Source organism: Lepidothrix coronata, unplaced genomic scaffold (assembly GCF_001604755.1).
Source record: "Lepidothrix coronata isolate B3197 unplaced genomic scaffold, Lepidothrix_coronata-1.0 Scaffold29, whole genome shotgun sequence".
In the NCBI taxonomy this organism is placed as follows: domain Eukaryota; kingdom Metazoa; phylum Chordata; class Aves; order Passeriformes; family Pipridae; genus Lepidothrix; species Lepidothrix coronata.
Window position 1 is genome coordinate 2,976,380 of NW_016690209.1, and position 20,791 is coordinate 2,997,170.

Sequence of the window (20,791 nt, forward strand, 5' to 3'; positions counted from 1 at the left end):
AGCTCTCAACCAAATGCTCTTTTTGAGGCACAGTTTGTTTTCCCTGCTGTGATCAGGTATTACTATGGCTGCTACTTAAGATTCCTTTTAAATACAACTCTCCCCTGCTGCTCTCCAGTATTTGTTAGGGGGGATTTAGTTGTAATTACATTTTGGCAATCTAAGCAAAAATAGCCTTGCAAGGCAGGGCTGAAATACTAGCTGCAGGCTCCTTTATTCACAGCACATTTAGCTTCTTGCAGATGGCATCACTTGGGGCTTTAGTGCCGTTGTTGTGCCCAGCTGCGTGTCACGTCCACCTCTGCTATTTCATGTACTCCCCCACTTCTCGCCTCTGATGCCCCGTGTCTAAGCTGGTGCTGATGAGTGCAGGCTTGCTATTAAATCTGAAAGTGCTGCGGTCCTGCTGTGCTTGCCTTCAAATAGGCTTTGTGAGTGAGCTGTGGAAGAGCCCTTCTCTGGGAGGCTGTTCCTCTCCTCCCACTGCCACTGTGGTTGAGATTTGGAGGAACTCAGCAGTGGTTCCTGTTGCTCAGCCTTGAAGGGAGAGAGCTGGCTGGGCGTGGAGTTTGTCCTCTTTAAGGCTACAACTTTTCCAGAGATCAGGAGGAAAGCAGTGTTTGATCAGTGCCAAGCACCAGGTCTGGTGCCTCCTATGGCCTGGAGGGGCGGGGAGCCAAACTGGTTTTTGAGCAGGACTTTTGGTTTGTGGTCTGCTGTGTCCTGCTAATAAGAGTGGTGAAAATACAAGCATGGGGTTGCTTGGGAGGGGAGGGAGCTTCCATCAAGCTCTAGAAAAAGATTTCAGGTCCTCTTCACTCAGGAAGGAAGCTTCTAGCCACGGGAGCCTCAAATCTGCAGTGAGTCAGGACCTTCCCTGCTTTCCTTATCCCGAAGGCTTTGTACACCCTCAAATTTCCTCAGATTCCTGCAAAGTGGCCTTTGGGAAAACTGGAAGGGCTTTGAACCCCTTAGGGCCCTGGAGCCCAAAGAAGAGCATCTGCTTGGGTTCTTTTTTCCAAGGGGATGCTGAGCTGTGGTGGGCTCACAGGCCCTGGGTGTCTCTGGCTACAGCTGCTCAAGTGGGGACTGATGGCTCTTCCCAGCCCACAGAGAAAAAGGAGTCCCCAGTTTTGGAGGGGAGCAGTTGGGAAATGCTTGGAGGATCCTGTTGCCTTGTCTTAGTGCTTCCTGATGGAGTGTGGGCACATGAGGCTGATAATATGCTGGGGAGGCTTTTTGTCTCTCACTGCAACTCGCCTCAGCGCCCTGCACCTGCAAGATTCCCTCACCAGATCCTGCAAGGCACATCTGCTGCCTGAGACCTGGAACATGCTGGCTATTTCTCTGTTCTTATCTCTGGTGTGGTGATAAACCGCAGAGATCTCCTGAGGGCTGGTAAAACCACTGCTTGGTAATGGTGGAGAGTGTGGTTTTGGTCACATGCTCTTGGCAGGCTGGAAGAGCTCATCCATTTCCACTTGTGCTGTATGGACACACTGAAGCCTGAACTTGCTGGAAGAAGCAGCGTCTCTGTGGAGCAGGGAGAAGTAGAGGACAGTACCTGGCCCTGGAGGTTGGCAGCAAGGCAACAGGGACACGGGAATCAGTGGGAAATTGCCAGGCAAAGACAGACCAGAGCTCATTAATACTGCACCTTCTCAGGGACAGAAGGCCCAGGGGCTGCAGACGTGCCTGGTGCCCTGGTTTGGGCAGCTTACAGAAGCTCCTGGCTCTCCTGGGCTGGGAACACTTGGCCAGGAGAGTGTCCCTTTAGCCACAGGAGTACTGTGCAGTGCCATCACTTTCCAGCAGGAGGTCTGTGGCTCGGAGTACAGTGCCCCAGGACCTGGTCACCTCACCTGGGTCATGGCCACAGGGCTGCGCCCCCATGGGAGGCTGAGAGCAGGACCCAGCCAAGGTTCTCTGGGCACTCCTGCCTACACTGGTGCATGCCATCCCCACCTTCTTCAAGGTGCCAGCCTAGAGCACCGGATCCACCCAGTCTCGGTGCTCTGGGCACTACACATCTTGCAGGGATAGGGCAGGAAAAGCCACCTTGGAAAGTGCACAGGCAGACTGGCACAGCTGGGGTAGTTCTAGGCCATGACCAGGCTGCAGGTGTCCATGAGGTGATCTCTCAGCTATTGGGTATTTGCCTCTCTCCTCCATCTGTGCCTGCAGGGCCCTCAGCTCTGGCAGGCAGTGCCAGGAGCAGTTGCAGGCAGTAACCAACTGGTTTTCTCCCAGCAGCAGCAGAGACAACTGATACTGGGACCGTGAGGTGGATGGAGACACAGCATATCCCAGAGCCAGGCACAGGTGGCATGAGCTGGATCACAGAGGAGCAGATGCTGCTTGTCACCATTCCCAAGCTGACCTCTCTCATCTCCCCTGCCAGCAGGGACAAAGCCAGGGGGCCCCAGAGGTCACTGAGGGGTCTGGGGGAGATGTGGCATTGCTGGGGTGGGGGGAAGGGGCTGTGCTTGACAGAGATGATGATCCCATGGGGCAGGGAAGGCTGGTGGGGGAGGAAGTCGTGCTGGTGCTTGTAACAGGATGGATGCCAAGGGGTACACATCCCTGAGGAGGTTTTAGTGCCTGGTGGCCCAGGGTCTTCTCACCTCAAGCTGCTTGCTAGGGATCAAGGACAGCACTTCATCTGTCCCAAGAGCCACAGCCAGGGCATAAATGGAGGGAGAAGTTAGCTGCCCCTAATCCCATCCCTGGCTCTGCTGTTGCTCCAGAATGGGGGGCTGCAGCTGGCATTCCTGCCTCATTGCCATGGCAAAGGATTCCAGGGGTCCCATTTGCTGTGGATTTGATGCTGTAAATTTGCAGTGGGGAAATGTGGCTCTTGCTGCTAGTGCAAGATGGATGCCTGTCTCTGCTCTGGGCCCCCTGTGTCTTGTCTCACAGGGCTGTGTGACCTAGAGGTGTGTGGCCAGCCCACAATAGGTGGCACATCCAGCCTGCCCAAGAGGGTTGGGCATGGGGCAAAGATGCCATGGAGGCTTGCAAGACTGTCACAGGCTTTATTTCCACATTTAGCACAGCATGGTGACCCCGTGTTCCCCTTTTCCCCATCTCCACCACTGTTGGGGTGTGGCAGACCCACCACTCCCAGCCCTCCCTCTGTGCTGTGCTTGGCACCAGGAGCTGCAGTGCCCACAGGGATCTTGGCCAGCCAGGGGACTTTAGGGGTGCCCAGCCCCTGGCTCCAGCAGTCCTGGCAGCAAGAGGGGTGGTGGGTGCCTGCAGGCATCACTGTGGCTGGTATGGCTTGGGGTCTCCAGGGAAGGGCAGGGCAGGTGCCTGGTTGAAGTGAGCCACGAGGAAGATGCCAACGGTGCCACACACAAAGAGAGAGGCCATGATGAAGAAGCAGACACGGTCGATCACCTGTCCCACCATGATCCACTCCTCGCTCTCCTGCCGGTGGCACAAGAAGGGTGAGGGCTGTCCCCAGTGCTCCCCACGTGAGTCCCTCTCCCCCCGATCCTGACTCACGCTGCCAAAGTCGTTCTGCTCCCGTGTGGCATTGGCGATGTGGTTGCAGGCATCCACACATGCCCGGATTTCAGGACCTGCCTCCTCCAGGCTCTGGCAGAAGTCCTGGGGACTGCCACTCTCCAGGCCACGTCCTATGAGCAGCAGAGGCAGCACAGCGGGCACCAGTGAGCGCTCGGCCCCCTGGCACATTGCCCAGCTTCACAGGAAGGTGCCAACCCCCTGGGAACACTCACCAATTTTCTCCAGCACAGTTTTCATCAGCCCATCCCTCTCCTTCTGCTTCTCGAAGAGCAGCTCGGTCCGGGCTTTCCAGAGCATGTACTCATCAGCTTTCACCATGAGCCCAAGGGAGCTGCATCTCCGGACAGCTTGTGGTGGCCCTGGTGTCTCCTCTGACACAGGCATGCCCAGGTAGCGAGGTAGGAGGTTCAGGAACACCTGGACACAGTGTTACCTGAGGGGATATGACCCCCTCACACCCAGTGGGTGCCATTGGGTCCCCTGGCATTGCCTGGAGCATCCCTGTGGAGTACCCTTGTGCTACTGGGATGCTGGGCGTGTTGACACCTGCTGCTCCCCAGTGTTGGGAGTGACTTGGAGGGGTTTAGTGGCACTCTGTGATCCACTGGGGACATCTTTGTGCCAGGACTTGCACTCAGATGAAGGCATGCCTGCCACCCTGCTCCATGAAGGACCTCGCCTCAGTCCCCAAATACCCATCCCATTCCCCATGTGTAAAGGGTAGAGAGATGACGGCAGGTACCTGGCGGACCCTCGGGGACATGGAGTGAGTGTTGGGTGTTCTCAGGGAGACATTGAGGACAATGACAGCATTCACCACGATCACCACTGTCACCACCATGAGGAAGGTCAGGTACCTGGAGAGAGGGCACAGAGCCTCATGTGGGGCTGCTGGGCCACAAGCTACGGATGTGCAAGGTCCTTCTCAGTGCCCTTCTGGGCTGGAAGTTGGGGACTGGCAGTGGGACATGAGCAAGTGATAGCCCTACCTGGGCTGGGGGTTATTTCCGTGCCAGGGTCCTGTCCCTGGGCACTGGCTGCTGCACAGCACCTGAAGACCCTGCTGGCACAGTGGGACAACAGGGCTGGCACCCCTGTCCCCATATGTCACTTACTTCCCAATGAGTGGCACAGCCTGGGAGGTCTCGGGCACCTTCTGGGCAATGAGGAAGAGAAAGACAGTTTGGGCCAGGAGAACGTTGATGGAGACGGTGCATTTCTGCCCACCCGCTGCCAAGGAGAGGGAAAAGCAGAGTTTGGCATGGGGCAGTGGTGTGAGCATTGCCCTCCTTAGGCAAAAAGCCCCCACCCCAAAGCTGAACTGGCCAAGTCCTGCCTTGAGGCTTTAATCAAGGGGTACCTGGAAATTCATACAGTCTCCCCCCAGATATCACAGGAGCAGGCGAGAGATGACACTGATGGGACAAGGAGCCCTTCCTGGCATGTTGCTGCCCCCTTGCACATCCCCATGCCTGCAGTGGGCACAGCACCAGTGTGTACCTTTGGCGGGCAGAAAGTAGACGAGCACGCCCATGGCAGAGATGAGGACACAGGGCACGATGATGTTGATGACGTAGAAGAGCGGCTTGCGCTGGATGATGAGGTAGAAAACAACTTGCTGGTATTGGGTGTCATCTGGGGTGAAGTGCTCTGAGTTGATGATCTTCCGAGCAGGGCGGTGCTTGATGGCCCATTCGCCATTCTCTGCATCACCATGGTGCCACATGAGCCCCACTGCCCCAGTGGGGGCACTGGGGCTGCCAGCCCCCCAGTCCAAGTAGGGGAGGAAGGGGAGGACTGGTGATTATCATGAGCCCCACAGGGCAGCCAGGCTGGGCACAGTGCTAGAGCCACTTGGAAGGGAGATGAGCACTGTGCAACGTGCCATGGTGCCTGTGCAAAATACCCCAAAAAGCTGTTGGATGGGGCAGCTGGGCACATATGGGGCACCTTGAGCCCCTTGGGGGCTCCCAGGGCTTTTAGGTGTGGGGCTGGGGTGCCTCCATCTCCCCATTTCCAGGGTGCCACGGAGGGAAGCTGAGTGTGACACTGGGTGATAGCGCACTGCTCTCCCCTGCTCTCCACAGGAGCGATAGATTTTTTCCCAGTCAAGATCGCAACTCAGGCCGGTAATGAAAAAATAAATCTCGCTGCCCGAAAAGCATTTTGTTCCTTCAATATGCAATTAAAATGTGATGGAAAACGTCATTGTTTGGCCATGACAGCTACGTTCCCAGCATCAATCAACCTTGCAGGAGCAGTGCTCTCCAGGAGCGGCTGCCAGGCAGCGAGAGCCCCGAGCCGGGGGGAGGGTTAGAAAAACAAATCTCTCCTACACTCCCGCTTCCACTAATAACTTAAGTGCCCATGTAATGGTGGGAGCTGCTAATAGTCCCTGAAGCCCTGCTTTTGGCAGCCACCAGCATGGCAGCAGACCAGTTGGATACCCCTCCTGGTGGGACATACTTATGCCATAGGGGGCTGCAGTGTTACCTGTAAAAGCCTCGGGGTCGATGACAATCCACTCCACGGTCTGGCCTTCCTCCACCGTCAACAGCAGGTTGATTTCATTTGCACTGTATGTCTGGGACCTGGGGAGGGACAAAGTGGTGGCAGAGGCTGGCATGCAACAGCCTGGATGGGCAAAGGGTGCCAGTGTGGCACCAGGTTATGCTGCATTTCCAGCTCTGCTTTGGGGTGCTTAACTTGTCTGTGGTGCCTACTGCCAGGTAGCAGGGGACAGGTAGGTGGCATTTATCTGCCATTTATCTGGGTTCAATGCCCCAGGGCAAAGGTGGGTATCCCATGCTAATCCCTGTGTCCCAGGAGGACCTGCCATGGAGCCCATGCTCACTGGAAGACCATGGTGCAGTTCTGCCAGTCGAAGGGGAAGTAGGTGACGTGGATGACGCAGACACTGCGGTAGATGGCAGGGGGCAGCCAGTAGATGCTGCCATCAGGAGATACCAGCACGTTGGCGTAGAGAGTGATTTCAAACGTCCCGTCGATGCTGAGGGGGAAAAGGGTGGGTTCAGCCCTAGATTGTGCCTGGGGGGCAGCTGCCACCCCTGTGTGGGGTTATGTCCCTATTGCCCTGTCATGTACTTGTTCTCCAGAACGATGTCAGGCAGCCAGACCATGGTGGAGGGCACCCGCAGCTGCTGGATGTTGTCGTATTTCTCAGGGTCCCACTGCAGGCGATAATCGGACCATTGCTGCAGGAAGCAGAGCAAAGGAAGAGGGGTCATGGTGCTCCCCAAGACAAGGGAGATTGTGAGCTGTCTGTCCTGTGCTGCCCACAAAATGGACTCAGCCCCCCACAGAAGGGGGTGCAGATTATAGTGCCAGCCCTCCATGGGGTGCCACCCTGAGGTGCAAACATGGCAGGGGGTGATCCTGCCTGGAGGTGAGGGGTCTCACCATCTCAATCCAGACGTTGGTGGTGAGGGTCTCCTCTCGCTCATTCTGGCAGGGAATGAAGGAGGGAGGTGGGTTTAGTGCCCCATCTGCTGCCCCACATGTGGGGACAAATCCTCTCCCACTATGGGTGCCAGGGGACCTCTCTCACCAAGGAGATGAGGTTGGTGAGGGTGAGCTTGAGGGAGACATCAATGATCTCGTCCCCTCGCAGGGCCGGGCGCAGTTGCCGGTTGTAGTTGCTCATGAGGTCCTGGAGCAGCTTCTCCTCCTGGTTCCTGCAGCCCACACCTGGAGAGGAAACATGCCAAGGGAACACCCCGGGGTGGGGACAGTGGGACCACCAATGCCCCCAAGACCTGATGTGTTGAGGGGGAGGCAGGGGGTGTGCATGGGGAGGGGATGCCCAGGTCTGTTACTGTGAGCATGCACACTCAGCTCTGTGAGGCTGACAGTCGAGTCAGTGCCCTGCATGCAGCAGGGGGGGTGCATCCCCCCCACATCCCCCGCCCCACTCACCCCAGGGACCTCTCCAAGGGCAGGACATGGGGACAGCATGTTGCCAGCACGGGGACACCCCGGTGGGAAGGTGCATGGCACTGTACTCCCAGGGGTGACAAACCCCCCAGTGCAAAGGTGGGGGGTGGCCAGTTCCCCCTCCCAGGCCTCTCCCTGGGGCGGGCACCCCTTACCTGCCAGGGCGCAGAGGAAGAGGAGGAGGCCGTGGCAGCGCATGGCGGTGCCGTGGGGCGCAGGGGCTGGGGCTCTGCTCCACCGCCCGCCCGGCGCTGTTCTGGGCCGGGCGCCCGGAGGGATGGGACAGCTGTCCCCTCCTACCGTCAGCTGTTCCCAACAGCCACGGGGACTGGGGAGGAACGGGTGACCACCCACCTCCCCCCGCTGGTGGGGTGATGCCAGTTTACTGGGAGCTCCTCTGAGATTTTGTGCCAGAGGGGTTGGGATTGGGGCTGGGGGCAAATTAAGCTCCGTGCCTCAGTTTCCCCATGTCCCCCATGGAGGCGTGCATCTCCTTGCAGCAGAAACCCAGGTGCCCATGGGTTATGGAAAATGAGTGCCACACTGCCAGGACCTCCTGTAACCACCAGGGCAGTGGCTGCCCACAGAGCATAGGGTGAGGAAGGGGCAGGCAAGTCCCACCACTCTCAGAGAGTAATGCCCACCCTGGAGGTTCAAATGCTGCCAGGCCCCTTGTAGGGGGGCCACGTTGCGGGGAATGGGGGTGTGGTGAGATTCCTGGCTCAGCAGAGATGTGACAGCTGTCCTGGGCCACTGCCGGTGGGGGGACGTCAGCTGTGCCCCTGAAACCAGAGCCCTGGCATCCCACTGCTGAGCTGGGGAAGAAGACAGCCTTCTGGACCCCCAGCTCTGCACTGCTGGATGGGGTGTGCTGGGGGGGACACTGTGGGTTTGGCTGGGGGATCATGGGGGCAGGGGGGAAATGTGGGCACTGATGGCATCTCTGCTCACTGCAGTGGGTCCTCATGGGATAGTGTTACATTAGGGGGGAATACATCCCCTTCCCCTGCCCATCCTGCCCCCAGTGCCCAGCCCACAGGGGTAGCAGGGCTGGTACCACCACACCCCTCTGGAAATCACCCCTTCCAGCCACAGCTGAGGTTCACTGTACTCAGGACACCCAACAGCACCCACTCCCTGGATGGGCATCACCCTCCCCAGCACACACACAGTGCTCAGGGTGGGCATCATGGCCAGTGGGGGACACTGAGAGAAGCCACCAGTTCAGTGCCCCATGGCAAGAAACATCCAGCTTTATTTTCCCAAGCCAAGGCAGGTGGGGGAGAAGTACATGGGACCCCCCCACACCCCTTAGATGAAGCGCTTGTTCTCCTCCTGGTAGTTGTAGGGGTCTCCAGCGAAGGGCAGCGGTGGCGGGTGGTTGTAGATGCCCATGAGGAAGATCCAGAGGGTGCCCACCACCAGCGTGGGGGTGATGAGAAAGAGGCAGAGGCGGTCCAGGGTCCGGGCCACACGATTCCAGTTGTCAATCTCCTGGGGAGAGAGCCAGGAGCCAGGCAGTGGGGGGCACAGTGGGCACAGGGAGCCCCCTCTGCCCTGCCAGTGCCCATGGCCCCACCTCGTTGTAGCTGTTTTCGTCCCGCATGTGCTTGACAATGTCGTTGGCGTTGTCAATGACAGGTTTTATGTGCTCGTAGAGCTGCTCGTCGCCTGTGACCATGCCCTGCGGCGCCAAACCTGGGGGCAAGGAGGCAGTGAGGTGGGCTCCAAAGGGCTGCCACTGCTGGTGACCCCCGCTTCACCACCCTTCCCCATGTCCCCATGGAGGGGCTGTGGCTCACGGGCAGGGGTGACGCGGCTGACCAGCCCGTGCCGCTCCGACTGCTTCTCGAACATGAGCTCGCTGCGGGACTTGACGCTGAAATACTCCTCTGCCTTGGCGATGTAGCCAGCGGAGCTGCAGCGCCGGATGCACGGGGCGCCCGCCGGGCTCTCGTCCGGCTGTGTCATGCCCAGCAACCGGGGCAGGCTCTCCAGGAAGACCTGGGACACAAGAGGGGTTGTCAAGTCCCTTGGACACCTCCCCAGTGCGATGCCACCTTGTCCCCACTTTCTGTCCACAGACTACATGTCGCAGAGATGGGACACCCTGTTGCAATGTGCTGTGCTGTCCCGTGTCCTCTGTGGGGCACAGTGTCATCCCTGTACCCACCACTACACCCACACCCTGCTCACCTCTTTGACCCAGTCAGACATGACATGGGTGCTGGGGGTGCGGAAGTGGAAGTTGAGGACCACAACACAGATGATCACCACAGCTGTCACCAGAAGCATGATAAAAAGCAGATACCTGGTAGGGAGCATGGACTTGGAGCTGGGATTGCCACAGGGGCTGGGCACAGGCAGAGCTGCCCTCTGGCACCATGGAGACCCCACAATGTCCCTGCTGCACCCAGTGGTGCCCAGGACTCACTTGCCAATGAGGGGGACGGCGTGGGAAGTGGCAGGCAGGCGCTGGGAAATTAGAAGGAGGAAGACAGACTGGGCCAGGAGCACTGAGATCACCAGGGTCATCTTCTCACCACCTGGAGAGCAGGTGAGCTCAGGGAAAACCCTGCCCCATGTGCCTTTCCCAATATCCCCAGTGCCACGGTTGCCCTTCCAGTGTCCCACCATACAGTGCCCCATATCGGGTTTTCTGTCATGGGGGTACACCAGGGTCCCACATGGGGTATCCTGTCCCCAAGCATGCCTCTGCTAGGATGTCTGGCTGGGATGACAGTGTCTTACATGGGGATATCCCAGAACCGGGATATCCCTGTGCTGAGCATTGGGGTATCCCCATGTCCCAGGACATGGTGCAGGTGTGGGACATGGAGGTGCCCCAGGGCTGTGACTCCCATGCTGCAGGGCTCACTCACTGTCGGCAGGCAGGTAGAAGACGAGGATGACCATGAAGGCAATGAGGATGCAGGGTATGACGATGTTGATGACATAGAAGAGCGGCTTGCGCTTGATGATGAGGTAGAAGGTGATGTCCTGGTGCTCACTGGTGTCAGGGGGAATGTCAGGGTAGATGTTCCTGCGGGCTGGGCGGTGGATGATTTCCCATTCCCCATTTTCTGCCAGGGCACATGGGACAGCATATGGCATGGGGGACACCTGCCATGACCATCCTCACCAGCCCCACCAGCACTGATCTCCCCATCCAGGGTCTGGGTAGCTCCAAGTCTGGTGGGTTGGGTGCCAGGGTGCAAAAGCCCCAGGTACATGGGTGTCTCTGTGACAGAGTGCTCCAACTCCAAAGTGACACCCAGCCCTGCACAGGATGTCCTGCTGCCACAGGACGTGGCAGAGAGCACAAGCCTTACCTGTGAAGCCTTCGGGGTCGATGATGATCCACTCCACTGGGTAATCCTTGCCTGTGTCCAGGTCGGTGTCTGTCTTCAAGTGCATGTTGATCTCCAGGGCACTGTATGCCAGTGACCTGGACCACAGGGGACAGGTAGTGAGGAGCTGCAGCTGCTACTGGGCACACACCACCCACCCACCCTGACCTCCAGCATGATGGACTCAGGCCACCAGGTCACCTGCAGACCCCCATCTTGCTGTGCCCCAACAACAAGGGGAGGGTGCTAGCAGCAGCAGGCACCACAGGGGGATGGGATGCCCCCCCTGCTGCCCTGACCCAGCAGCCCAGCACCTGAATCTGAGGGTGCAGTTCTGCCAGTCGAAGGGGAAGAAGTCGACGTTGATGAGGCAGGTGCTGCGGAAGATGGCAGGTGGCAGCCAGTAGACATAGCCCGTGTCGTAGAGGAGGACATTGCAGTAGTAGGCAACCTCAAAGAGCCCATCATTGCTGTGCCGGCAGAGAGACAAGGTGATGGTGGGGCTGGGAAGGGGCCAGGGGAGCCCTGGGCATGCACCAGGCACAGTTTAGGGGATTTGGGAGGGGAAACTGAAGCACATCTCACTTGTTCTCCAGGACTATCTCAGGCAGCCACAGCATGTCTGCCGGCAGGCGGAGCACCCCAATGTCCCCAAAGTCGGACTTGTTCCACTGCAGGCGGTAATCGGTCCAGCCCTGAAGGGGAGGATCCCCAGGTCATCCCCTCACCATGCTGGGCCACCCCGTGGTGGCACAACTGATGCCGTGACACCTGTCCCTACTCACGTGCTCGAGCCATATGCTGGTGGTGAGTGTCTCGTCCACTTCTTTCTGCAACAGCAGTGTGGGGCAGTGAGATGCCAAGGTGTCCTGACAGCTCAGGACCCCCAACACTCAGCAGCAGAGTGAAAGAGAAGCAGCCTCAGGGGTGGCACCCAGCCAGCCCTGGGGGTGAGGCATGGCTGTGGGGCTCCCCACGGTGGGCACTGCCAACTGGGGCTCACCAGTGAGATTAGGTTGGAGAGGGTGAGGGCCAGGTAGACGTCCACGACCTCATCAGTGGAGACAACAGGACGCACCGCTTTGTCATAGCCCTTCTCCTCAAAGAGGTGGTGGATGAGCCTTTCCTCCTGGTTCACGCAGAGCCCACCTGGGGGTGTGGAGTCAGGCAAACCAGGGGGCTAGTGGGGCTACTGGGCCCAGTGCCACCCCATAGGATGGTATAAGAATGTAGGAGACAGGAACAGGCCAGGACTTTGCATGTTTGTGCTGCACAGGAGCACAGACATGGACATGCAGGAATGACAGACTTGCGGGAGCACATTGGGAGCACATGGGCATAGGACAAAGACATGGGCATGGACACAGGGACACAGAAATACAGACCTAGCACACAAAGGGACACACAGACACAAGATACTTGGGTACAGATCCGGTGTACAGATCCTATGCATTGTGTGCATAGGTGGATGCACACACAGAGGCACACATGCACTCATGGACATGGACCCAGTGTATGCAGGGACACGTGGTCAGAGATTTGGTGTCACTGTGCACACAGACAGGCACACACAGGGACGTACAGATACAGTGACACTGGGAACAGACAGCACATGGACTGGGCTGGGACACGGCTTTGGGAAAGAAGCACAAGGGACGCACAATGAGGGGATTCTGCCAGGTAATACCCAAAAAGTGGCCCTGGGGACCCTCGTGCCCTGTTTGGACCCTGCCACCATCCCACCGACCCCATTGAGGGGGCCTGGAATCCCCCAGCAATAGGACACCCCATGTCCCAGACCCCGCTCACCCGACAGCATCAGTGCCCCGAGCAGGGCCAGCTGCTGCGACAGGTTCCCCATGCGGTGCCCGCAGTGCCCTCGCGCCGTGCCAGGCCCTGGCTGCCTCCCCGCCTGGCCTGGCCGAGCGGATGTCCGGCTGCCGGACAGACTGGGAGATGGATGGTGCCAGGTGCTGAGGGGGAAGGGTACCGGCACCGGATACCCACTCCCAGCCCTCTCTTCCAGCACCCCAGCGTGCCGGGAAGGGGAGACAGGCAGGCACAGCTGGACTCACCAGCCTCACGGGTGACAGCTCATCCCCCTGAGCCTGGGCACCGCAGCACGGGCACTGCTGGGCACGGGGAGGAGTGGTCCCTTCCCTGCTGCTCAGCAGTCCCAGTGATGCTGCTCGGGGTGGCAGAGTCCCCACAGGCGGGAGGGGTTGGTACCCACTGATGCCCAAGCACAGGGGTGGCACCACCCTGCCACCCACCAATGGCCCAGGGCACACTTGGCCCCTGCACTGGCAGGTTTCACATGGGTCCCTGATGGAGTGTCACCAGGGATGAGCACAGTGCTGTGCCATGGGTGCTGCAGTGGGCAGGAGGGGTGTCCAACCCCCGGTGAGGGTGTGGGGAGTCTGTTCCAGGTTGGATGCAGCAGGAATCAAGGCTGGGGGCGTCGCTTCGGGGTACAGGGTACATGGAAAGGGGGAGATGCAATGAGATGTCATAGCCCCACTGGAAAGTCTCTCCTCATTGTCACCCACCTCATCAGCACTGCATGGCATGCTTGCTTCACACTCACTGGCTACTGGAAAATAGAGCCCTTCTTTATTGAAAAATAAACCTTCTCTGTACAAATAAATAACAGCTCAGGTACCTTTGGGGAAAATGGGGTGAGGATGGGGTGAGGATTGCCAAGGTGGGTGGTCCCAGGAGAGAGGAGGACTGTGATTCCTGGCTGAGGTGCTCCAGGTACTGCCTGGGGCACCATTGCCCTGGGGGGAAGTCAGGAAGTGCTGATGGGAAGAGGGAAGTTGGGGCACGATGAGGGCGGAAGAGCCTGAGGCAGGGAGGGGACTGTGTTTGAAGGACATAAGGGACACCTGCCTCAGTGCCCTCTCCCCATGCTGGAATGCTGCCCCAGGGGCACCATTAGGTTTTCAGGGCTTCGAGCGCCAGAGCGACGAGGCCGGGCATGCTGCGGGCCAGTGAGTCACTCTCCAGCCCCACAAGGCCAGTGAAGGCCGTGGGGCGGCCCCCTACAGTGGCCCGCACCTGTGCCCGGTACAGTCCCTTGGTGTTTTTGGAGCCCAGGTCCACGAGGATCTGCAGGGAGACAACAGCACCATGAATCCCCTGGGGGAGCCAGGGGCAGAGCAGGACAGTAATGGGCTGGGGGGTGGCATTTATCGGCTGCCAGGGTGGGGGGCTCTGAGTGGCTGGACAAGGCACTCACCTCCTGGAAGGTCATGGCCAGGTCAGTCTCGGGCACCTGCAGCACCCAGGCGTACAGGTCACGCACCGCACCCACCCGCACTGCCGACTCGTTGAGGCTGGGGCAGGCTGCAACCCCGGGAATGGGCAGGAGAAACATGGAGGGGGACACTGGGGTGAATTGTGGGGACTCCATGCTGTGGCCCAGCCTAGGGAGGAGCACCCTTGTTCTGGGACACTATGGGAGCATGGGTCCCTGTGGAAAGGGATATAACCAAGGGCTGTCCCACTGAAATGGGACTAGCAATCCTGGGACCAGGGTGCAAGCCTGAGGCTGGGGTTGTCACTGTCCCTATGGTGGCACGTGGCATCCCACAGGGTTTGTGGGAGCTTACCTTTGCCGGCACCTGCCTCCTCCTCCTCCACCCCGGGCAGCTCTGTGGACACCAGCTCACGTTTCTCCCTCAGTGCAGACCCTGCCACCAAGAGAGGTGTGACACTCCCAGCAGGGACATGGCCGGTAGGCACTGTCCAGGCATGGAGCCAGCCAGAGGGTGGACATCCCACTGCCCCCAGACCCTCCAGGCTCACAGGGCTCACGGTTTGGCAGGGGGGTCCCTGCCAGCTCTCCGGGTGCCTGTCGTGGCTCCATAGTTTCCAGGGCAGTGCCAAGGTCCAACTCTGCCCGCAGCTGGGTGAGGAAGGCTCGTCCCTGTCCCACCATCTCCTCCACCACATCCTCACCCTGCTGAAGGGAAGGCAGGGTGATGGAGCACCCACAGGACACCTCTGAGAACAGCCAGGTGCCCAGTGGCAGAGTGCAGGGCACGGCTGGGCTTGTGTCACATGGGGCACTGGGGACATGCAACTGCTTGTGGCTGTGTTGGGTCAGATCCCAAGCTGCAGGGTCAGACCCACAGCCGCCTCTGCACTGCCTGGACTGGGAGCACTGGTTTCAGCTGGGGAGGATGAGATGCCCCCTTTGTAGTGGTAAAGTGAGATGGCTGCACAGGGGACAATGGACCCATGGGATGTCCCTGGTGGCACAGTCACCAGAGGGGCAGGGGCTCCCCCAGCCTGTCCCTCCCCACATACCTGCAGAAAGAGCTGCATCTCCCCGGGGAGCTGTTCCCTGTCCATTGTGGGCACTGGGGGACTGCTCCCCTCCATGGTCCTCAGCGCCTCCACCCAGTCTTGCAACTGGGGTCCCACTGCCCCAAAGAGGTCTGCAAAGGGGGGCAGCCGCCTGGCCCCCCACCTGCAAGCACATGAGGTGAGCTCAGACTGGTGTCCAGCAGCACCCATCACAGGGCAGCGCCACCCTGTGCACCCCACTGGGCACCACTGGGAGGGTGCCCTGGTTGCAGGAGAAACAGGACCCCAGTGTTCAAGCTGTCTCCAAAAGCCATGCCAGTGCCCACTGTCATCTTGACCACCTCCCCAACCCTTTTGGCCCCTCATCCCATGCCGACCATGCCTCACCTGGTGGGGACTTTCTGGGGTCCCTCTGCTGTGGGCCTTGAGTGGCCCCCTGCCACAGCCAGGTCTGAGGGGACAAGAAGGAGACAGGAGAGACAAAGGGAAGGGGAATCCCATGGGGGTGACAGGGCAGGCTGCTGGTGCTCCAGTCATCAGCTCAGGGGAGACTGATGGGACCCCAAGTGGATGTGGGGTGGTCCAGCACAGAAGAGTACCTGGGATATCCCTGCGGACACGGGGAGGGAAGAAATGCCCATAGATCTTGCCCAGGAGCTGGGGCAGAGTGCGGCTGAGGAAGGAGAAATCAAACTGGTTTCGGATGAAGTCCCCAGCCTGGCGCAGGAGATCCACCAGGGTCTGGGCATAGGAGTGCAGCTCTGTGGGCAGAGAGGACTCTGTGGGCACATGGCCCTGGCCCCACACCAGCCTCATGCTGCCAGAAATGAGGTCCCTCCCCACACCCTAGCCCTGCCACAGTCCCCCAGCTCACCACATCGTCTTATCCTGGCACGGCAGGTCTCCTCAGCCAGGCGGGCACAGGTGGCCCGGCCCTGAGGTGCCCGGCAGGATCCGGCATAGAAGGTGCAGAGACGGGCGCGCTCAGGGTTCTGCTGCTCTGGGGGCAGCTGGGCCAGTGCCAGCAGGTCGAAGCAGCTCGGTTCTCGGCTGCCAGGGGCAGCTGTGAGAGAACCGGGGCTGCAATGAGGTGCTGAAACCTCTCTGGGTGTCTCCATCCCCCCTACGGTGCAGCCAGTGGCACTCACAGTCCATCTGGAGGCTGAGCCAGTCCGTGAAGGCAGTGACGCGGGTGTAGACTCCCGGTTTGCCCCGCTCACCACAGCCGTCACCCCACGAGGTGATACCGTAGAGGACAAAGTGGTGTGAAGTGGGGTCTTGGCATGCCAGTGGGCCCCCTGAGTCACCCTGTGGGGGAGATGCTCATCCACTGGGCTGGGCTGGGACCCCAACCACATTGACTAGCTGTGGTATGTGCCCAGCAGCCCTGTGTGCCACAAGGGATTTTTGAGGTGGTGTGACGGCAGTCCCTTAGGCCCGGGTGTTACCTGACAGGAATCGATGCCTCCAGACAAGTACCCAGCACAGAACATGGCACTGGTGAGCAGGTCCTTGCCCAGGGCACCCCGGCACGTCTCCTGGCTGAGCAGGGGCACCTGCGCCTCCATCACCACATCAGCCACTGGTCCCTCTGCCAGGCAATACACCGATTGCAGTGTCCCCTGTGCCTGGACATCTCTGTGCCCTGGCTTGGTGCATTGAGACTTGGCACATGAGAGGGCACAGAGAGGGACACTCCACAGGGTGTCAGAGTGGCTCTACCTTCGTAGAGGGAGCCCCAGCCTGCGATGTAGCAGGGAGTGCCAGGGCTGGGCTCTGTGGGGCCACTGGGAAGGCACACGGGGCTGACGGTGGGTGACGGGGCCAGCGGCACTGCCAGCTCCAGCAACGCCAGGTCCCCGTGAAACGTCTTGGGGTTAAACTGGGAGGAGATGTGGAGGTGTCAGTGGGGGGCCCTGAGGCATGCACAGGGAGATCAGGGGGGTGCTCACCTCCACCCACCTTAGGATGAGGCAGGATGCGCCGGATGGGCACTGCCCTCTCGTCCACGCCCGGCTTTCCCAGCTCATGGTCACCCACCACCACCGTCCACGCCAGCTCATTACGATTCCTGGCAGGGTGGGGGGCAGGTAGTTACAGGGATGTTGGGGTACCAGCCCGTGCCCCCCTCTGCAGGGACATCGTCCCCGCATTGCCATGCCCCACGCCGTACCCGCCAAAGCAGTGTGCCGCGGTGAGGACCCAGGAGCGCCCCACCAGCACCCCTCCGCACATCAGCTCCCCGTGCAGCCGCACCGACACCAGCCAGGGCCAGGCGCCCCGCGGGGCCACGCTGCCGCCCATGATCCGTCCGCGGGGGGCCGTGGCGTTGGCTTGTAGACCCCCGCGGCGCCCACAGCTCCCTGGGAAACAAAGCCGGGGTGAGAGGGGGTCCTGCAGCCCTGCTGCTAGGACACTCCCTCTGCTAGGTGGGCACGGGGCATCCGGGGATGGTCGCGGCAGGTGGAGGGGGTGGCGGGGGCTCAGGCGCGTCGGGCGCGCTGTCAAGCCTCATCGTGCTCACGGAGGCGAGCGGGCGGAGGGCCGGGGGCACCCCGCAGCCCGGCAGCTGCCGACGCTAACCTCTGCCCCCCGGCCCAGCAGGCAGCCGGGGGCCGGGGGCGCCCGCTGGCGTGGTGGTGGTGGGGGGGTGGCGTGGGCACCGCGGGGCCGCCCCGCCTCACCTGGCGTTGCCACCTCTGCTGCTGCGTCAGGACTCAGGGCTGCGGCTGCCGTCTCTGCAGGGACAGGCTGTCAAGGCACCAGTGCATCCCTGCTGTCCTCAATTCCCCCCAGTTCCTCTCAGTGCCTCCAGACCCCCATCATCCCGAACAAACACCCGTGTACCACCCCCGGAGCGCTTGCACCCCCAGTGACTCAGTGTCCGCAATCTCTCAGCCACCTTCGCTTGCCCCCTTCTCCCTCCCAGATTCTCCATTACCTCTCAATGTCCCATTCTCCTGAAAGTGCTCATCGTTCCCAATACCTCCATCCCCCAAATCTCCACCTCTTGCCCCAGATCCCAACATTTCTCCCAACCTTCCATCCCACCAAAGATACCCCATCATTCTATTGTACCCCCACTTTCTCCATTCCCCGACTCTGTCCCAGTATCCCATCACTGCCAATGTCCCATATCCCCTCCAAACCTCCCATGGGAATGCCCCGTTTTTTATCGTAGGGTCTTCCCTCTCTGGGAGGAGCCAGAGGGATGCAGGTGCCCACTCACGGCACTCCTGGAGGCGGTGCTGGCAGAGCCGGGCGCTGAGCGGGGCACAGGCATGTGGGGCCCCCTCAGGTGGGCACAGGTGCTGGTAGGGGGCACAGGCCTGGCTCAGCGCCCAGTTGCGCTGGGGCAGCTCGGGCAGCGCCTGGGCATCCAGCAGGGCCTGGCAGCTGGGGGGCACAGCTGGCGCTGCAAGAACAGCAGGGCTGTGAGCATCACCATGTCCTCCCTGCCCACCTCTGCCCAGGCCACCCTGAGTTCTGCTTTGGTGCGAGTGGGAAGGGGGCATGATAAGCTGTGTAGTCAGCACATTTTGGTAGGGTCTTCTGTGTGCTGGGATATGTTTTTGAGGGGATCTCTAAAAAGGAGACAAGGGATCAGGCAATGTTTTGGATAGGGCTTCGGGTGATTGGGTAGGATATAGAGAAGATGGGAACTGCTTGGGTAGGGTCTTCAGGTGGTGTTTTGGTAGGGTGTCTAGCAGTTAGGGATACATTTTGGGAATCCGGGCACTGTTTTGGTAAAGCCTGTAGGGTAAGCCAATAGGGGAGAAGGTACGGTTTGAGTAGGATCTTGGAGTTCAATTTTGTTAGGATTTCTAGGGGATGAGGCGGTGCTTTGGTAAGGACCCAAAGAAATATTTGGCAAGGGTTTCTAGGCATGGGTGCAGGTTTTGGCAGGGTCCTTTGGGCACAGGATGGTGTTAGGATAGGACCCCTGGACTGTGTTTGGGTGGGGATCCTGGGCTCTGTTTGGGTAAGGCCTCCTGGGGATGGGGCAGTGGGGGCAGTGGGGTCATGACTCACGTGGGCAATGGCCGGTGATGTTGGCGCAAGGTGGGAAGAGGCAGGGGGCACAGAGTCCACAGGCCCCTCGCTGCTGCTGCTGCTCGGACAGCGCCCGCTCCAGTGCCAGCAGTGCACTCCTCAGTGCTGCCTCCAGCACCAGCGTCCCACGGCTCGACAGTGCTGATGGACACACACAGGGTGCTCAGACTCCCAGAGCCTCCACCACTGCCCCCCACCGCAGCCATGGGGTGCCCCCAGCCCACCTGGTGCCTGTGCCCCAATATCTCTGTGGTCGGTGTCAGGCTGGGCATGGCCTGTCACCTGTTCACATTGCCTAAGGTGACAACTGCTAGTGTCACCTCTCTGCTGGTTGGCACATGGGCACTTGGGTGTTTGCCCAGGTCTCTGCGTGTCCATTGTGGAGACCCCATGGACAGATGTGTGTGCAAATGTGGGCATACAGCAGGGTGTGAGCCTGGGCAGGTGTGCCCACATGTGCCAGTGTGCAGGTACCTCTGTACACACTTGTGTGTGCCCTGTGTGTGCCAGGGTCTGCATGTCCCCATGTGTGTGCAGTCCTGTGTGTGCCCTGTATGTGTATCCCCTGGTGTGTGATCACCTGTGATCACCTTCCTGCTGGGCTGGCCATGCCCTGGCAGAATGTCCCCTGGGGCTGGCAAAGGTACCTGGGCAGGAGGGAGCACGCAGGGCACCCCGCATCCCCTGTGTCCCCTAGTGCCACTGGCAGCACTTGACACTTAGTGCAGGCACCACAGGTGTGTCCCGGGATCTGGCTGTCTTCACCAGGGACCTGGCCATTCTGCTTGTGCTCCCTCCCTTCCTGAGAGTGAACCCAGGGGTCCCAGCTCCTACAGCAGCCCTGTCCATAGCCAAACCGTCCCACAAAGATGCCCCCATTCCCGTGCCCCACTGACCTTGCAGGATGCTGGCCGGCATGGGATACAGTCCCTGGCCCAGGGGGACCCCCCCCACCAGCTGCAGCAGCAGCAGGAGCGGCAGAAGAATGGGGGGGACCAGGCGGACCCCGAGAAGAGCACCCCGCGTCCTCTTCCATCCTCGCTCCATCCCCGGGCGGGCAAAGGGGGGCAGGAGGGGGGAGCCCCCGAAATGCCCGAGGCAGGAGAGGAGGGATGGATATATACGGTGCCCCCCGGGCGGTGGGAGGAGAGAGGGGCCGGGGGAGCACAAACAGGCGAGTTCATTAATGTCGCGCCAAGATGCCAGCTCGGGGCGGGGGGCGCGGGGGGGGGCGCAGCCGGGGCCTCAATGCCGCCTTTGTTCGACGGGGCCTCCGGGCGGGCAGCATCAGACGGGCGCTGCGCTCCGGCGCTGCCCGCGGCCCTTGATCATTTTCACGCCAAGCCCCGGCCGCGCCACCCTCCCTCCTGCGGGCCCCGGGCGGGTGGGAACGCACCGGCGGCTGCGGGCGCGGGGGGCCCGGGCTGGGCGTGGGAGCCCCGCCGGCGGTTTCAAAGGCGGGCAGCGGGCCGGGAGCGGTCGGGCGGACAAGGCGGGGGAAGGGGAGGAGGGGGAGCTCTGCGGGGGGGTCCTCCTCTCTCTGTGCCAGCCCAGCCCTGGCTGAACGGGCCATCCCGTGCCCAGCA

The 20,791-nt window shown here is 60.5% G+C and overlaps 3 protein-coding genes across 3 annotated transcripts; all 3 read right to left on the minus strand.

The window, feature by feature from the left end:
* Positions 1-3,021: 3,021 nt before the first annotated feature.
* Positions 3,022-7,713, minus strand: CHRNG (cholinergic receptor nicotinic gamma subunit). Its single transcript, XM_017810741.1, has 12 exons — positions 7,644-7,713; positions 7,103-7,242; positions 6,955-6,999; positions 6,640-6,749; positions 6,389-6,544; positions 6,028-6,125; positions 5,035-5,238; positions 4,650-4,764; positions 4,277-4,391; positions 3,747-3,951; positions 3,511-3,644; positions 3,022-3,432 (listed from the first exon to the last, which is right to left on the minus strand). The coding sequence occupies exons 1-12, from the start codon at positions 7,684-7,686 to the stop codon at positions 3,265-3,267; spliced, it is 1,533 nt and encodes a 510-aa protein (XP_017666230.1). The 5' UTR covers positions 7,687-7,713; the 3' UTR covers positions 3,022-3,264.
* A 1,004-nt stretch (positions 7,714-8,717) lies between these two features.
* CHRND (cholinergic receptor nicotinic delta subunit) lies at positions 8,718-12,699 on the minus strand. Its single transcript, XM_017810486.1, has 12 exons — positions 12,648-12,699; positions 11,842-11,987; positions 11,624-11,668; positions 11,424-11,533; positions 11,153-11,308; positions 10,821-10,936; positions 10,371-10,571; positions 9,923-10,034; positions 9,685-9,799; positions 9,291-9,492; positions 9,068-9,186; positions 8,718-8,982 (listed from the first exon to the last, which is right to left on the minus strand). The coding sequence occupies exons 1-12, from the start codon at positions 12,697-12,699 to the stop codon at positions 8,800-8,802; spliced, it is 1,557 nt and encodes a 518-aa protein (XP_017665975.1). The 3' UTR covers positions 8,718-8,799.
* A 1,076-nt stretch (positions 12,700-13,775) lies between these two features.
* PRSS56 (protease, serine 56) lies at positions 13,776-20,252 on the minus strand. Its single transcript, XM_017810451.1, has 17 exons — positions 20,102-20,252; positions 19,185-19,346; positions 18,382-18,567; positions 17,837-17,890; positions 17,326-17,515; positions 17,115-17,223; positions 16,875-17,034; positions 16,601-16,743; positions 16,301-16,460; positions 16,027-16,215; positions 15,752-15,913; positions 15,540-15,603; positions 15,153-15,315; positions 14,649-14,802; positions 14,448-14,533; positions 14,080-14,196; positions 13,776-13,949 (listed from the first exon to the last, which is right to left on the minus strand). Exons 1-17 carry the CDS (start codon positions 20,250-20,252, stop codon positions 13,776-13,778), a joined length of 2,424 nt encoding a protein of 807 aa, XP_017665940.1.
* Positions 20,253-20,791: the final 539 nt, after the last annotated feature.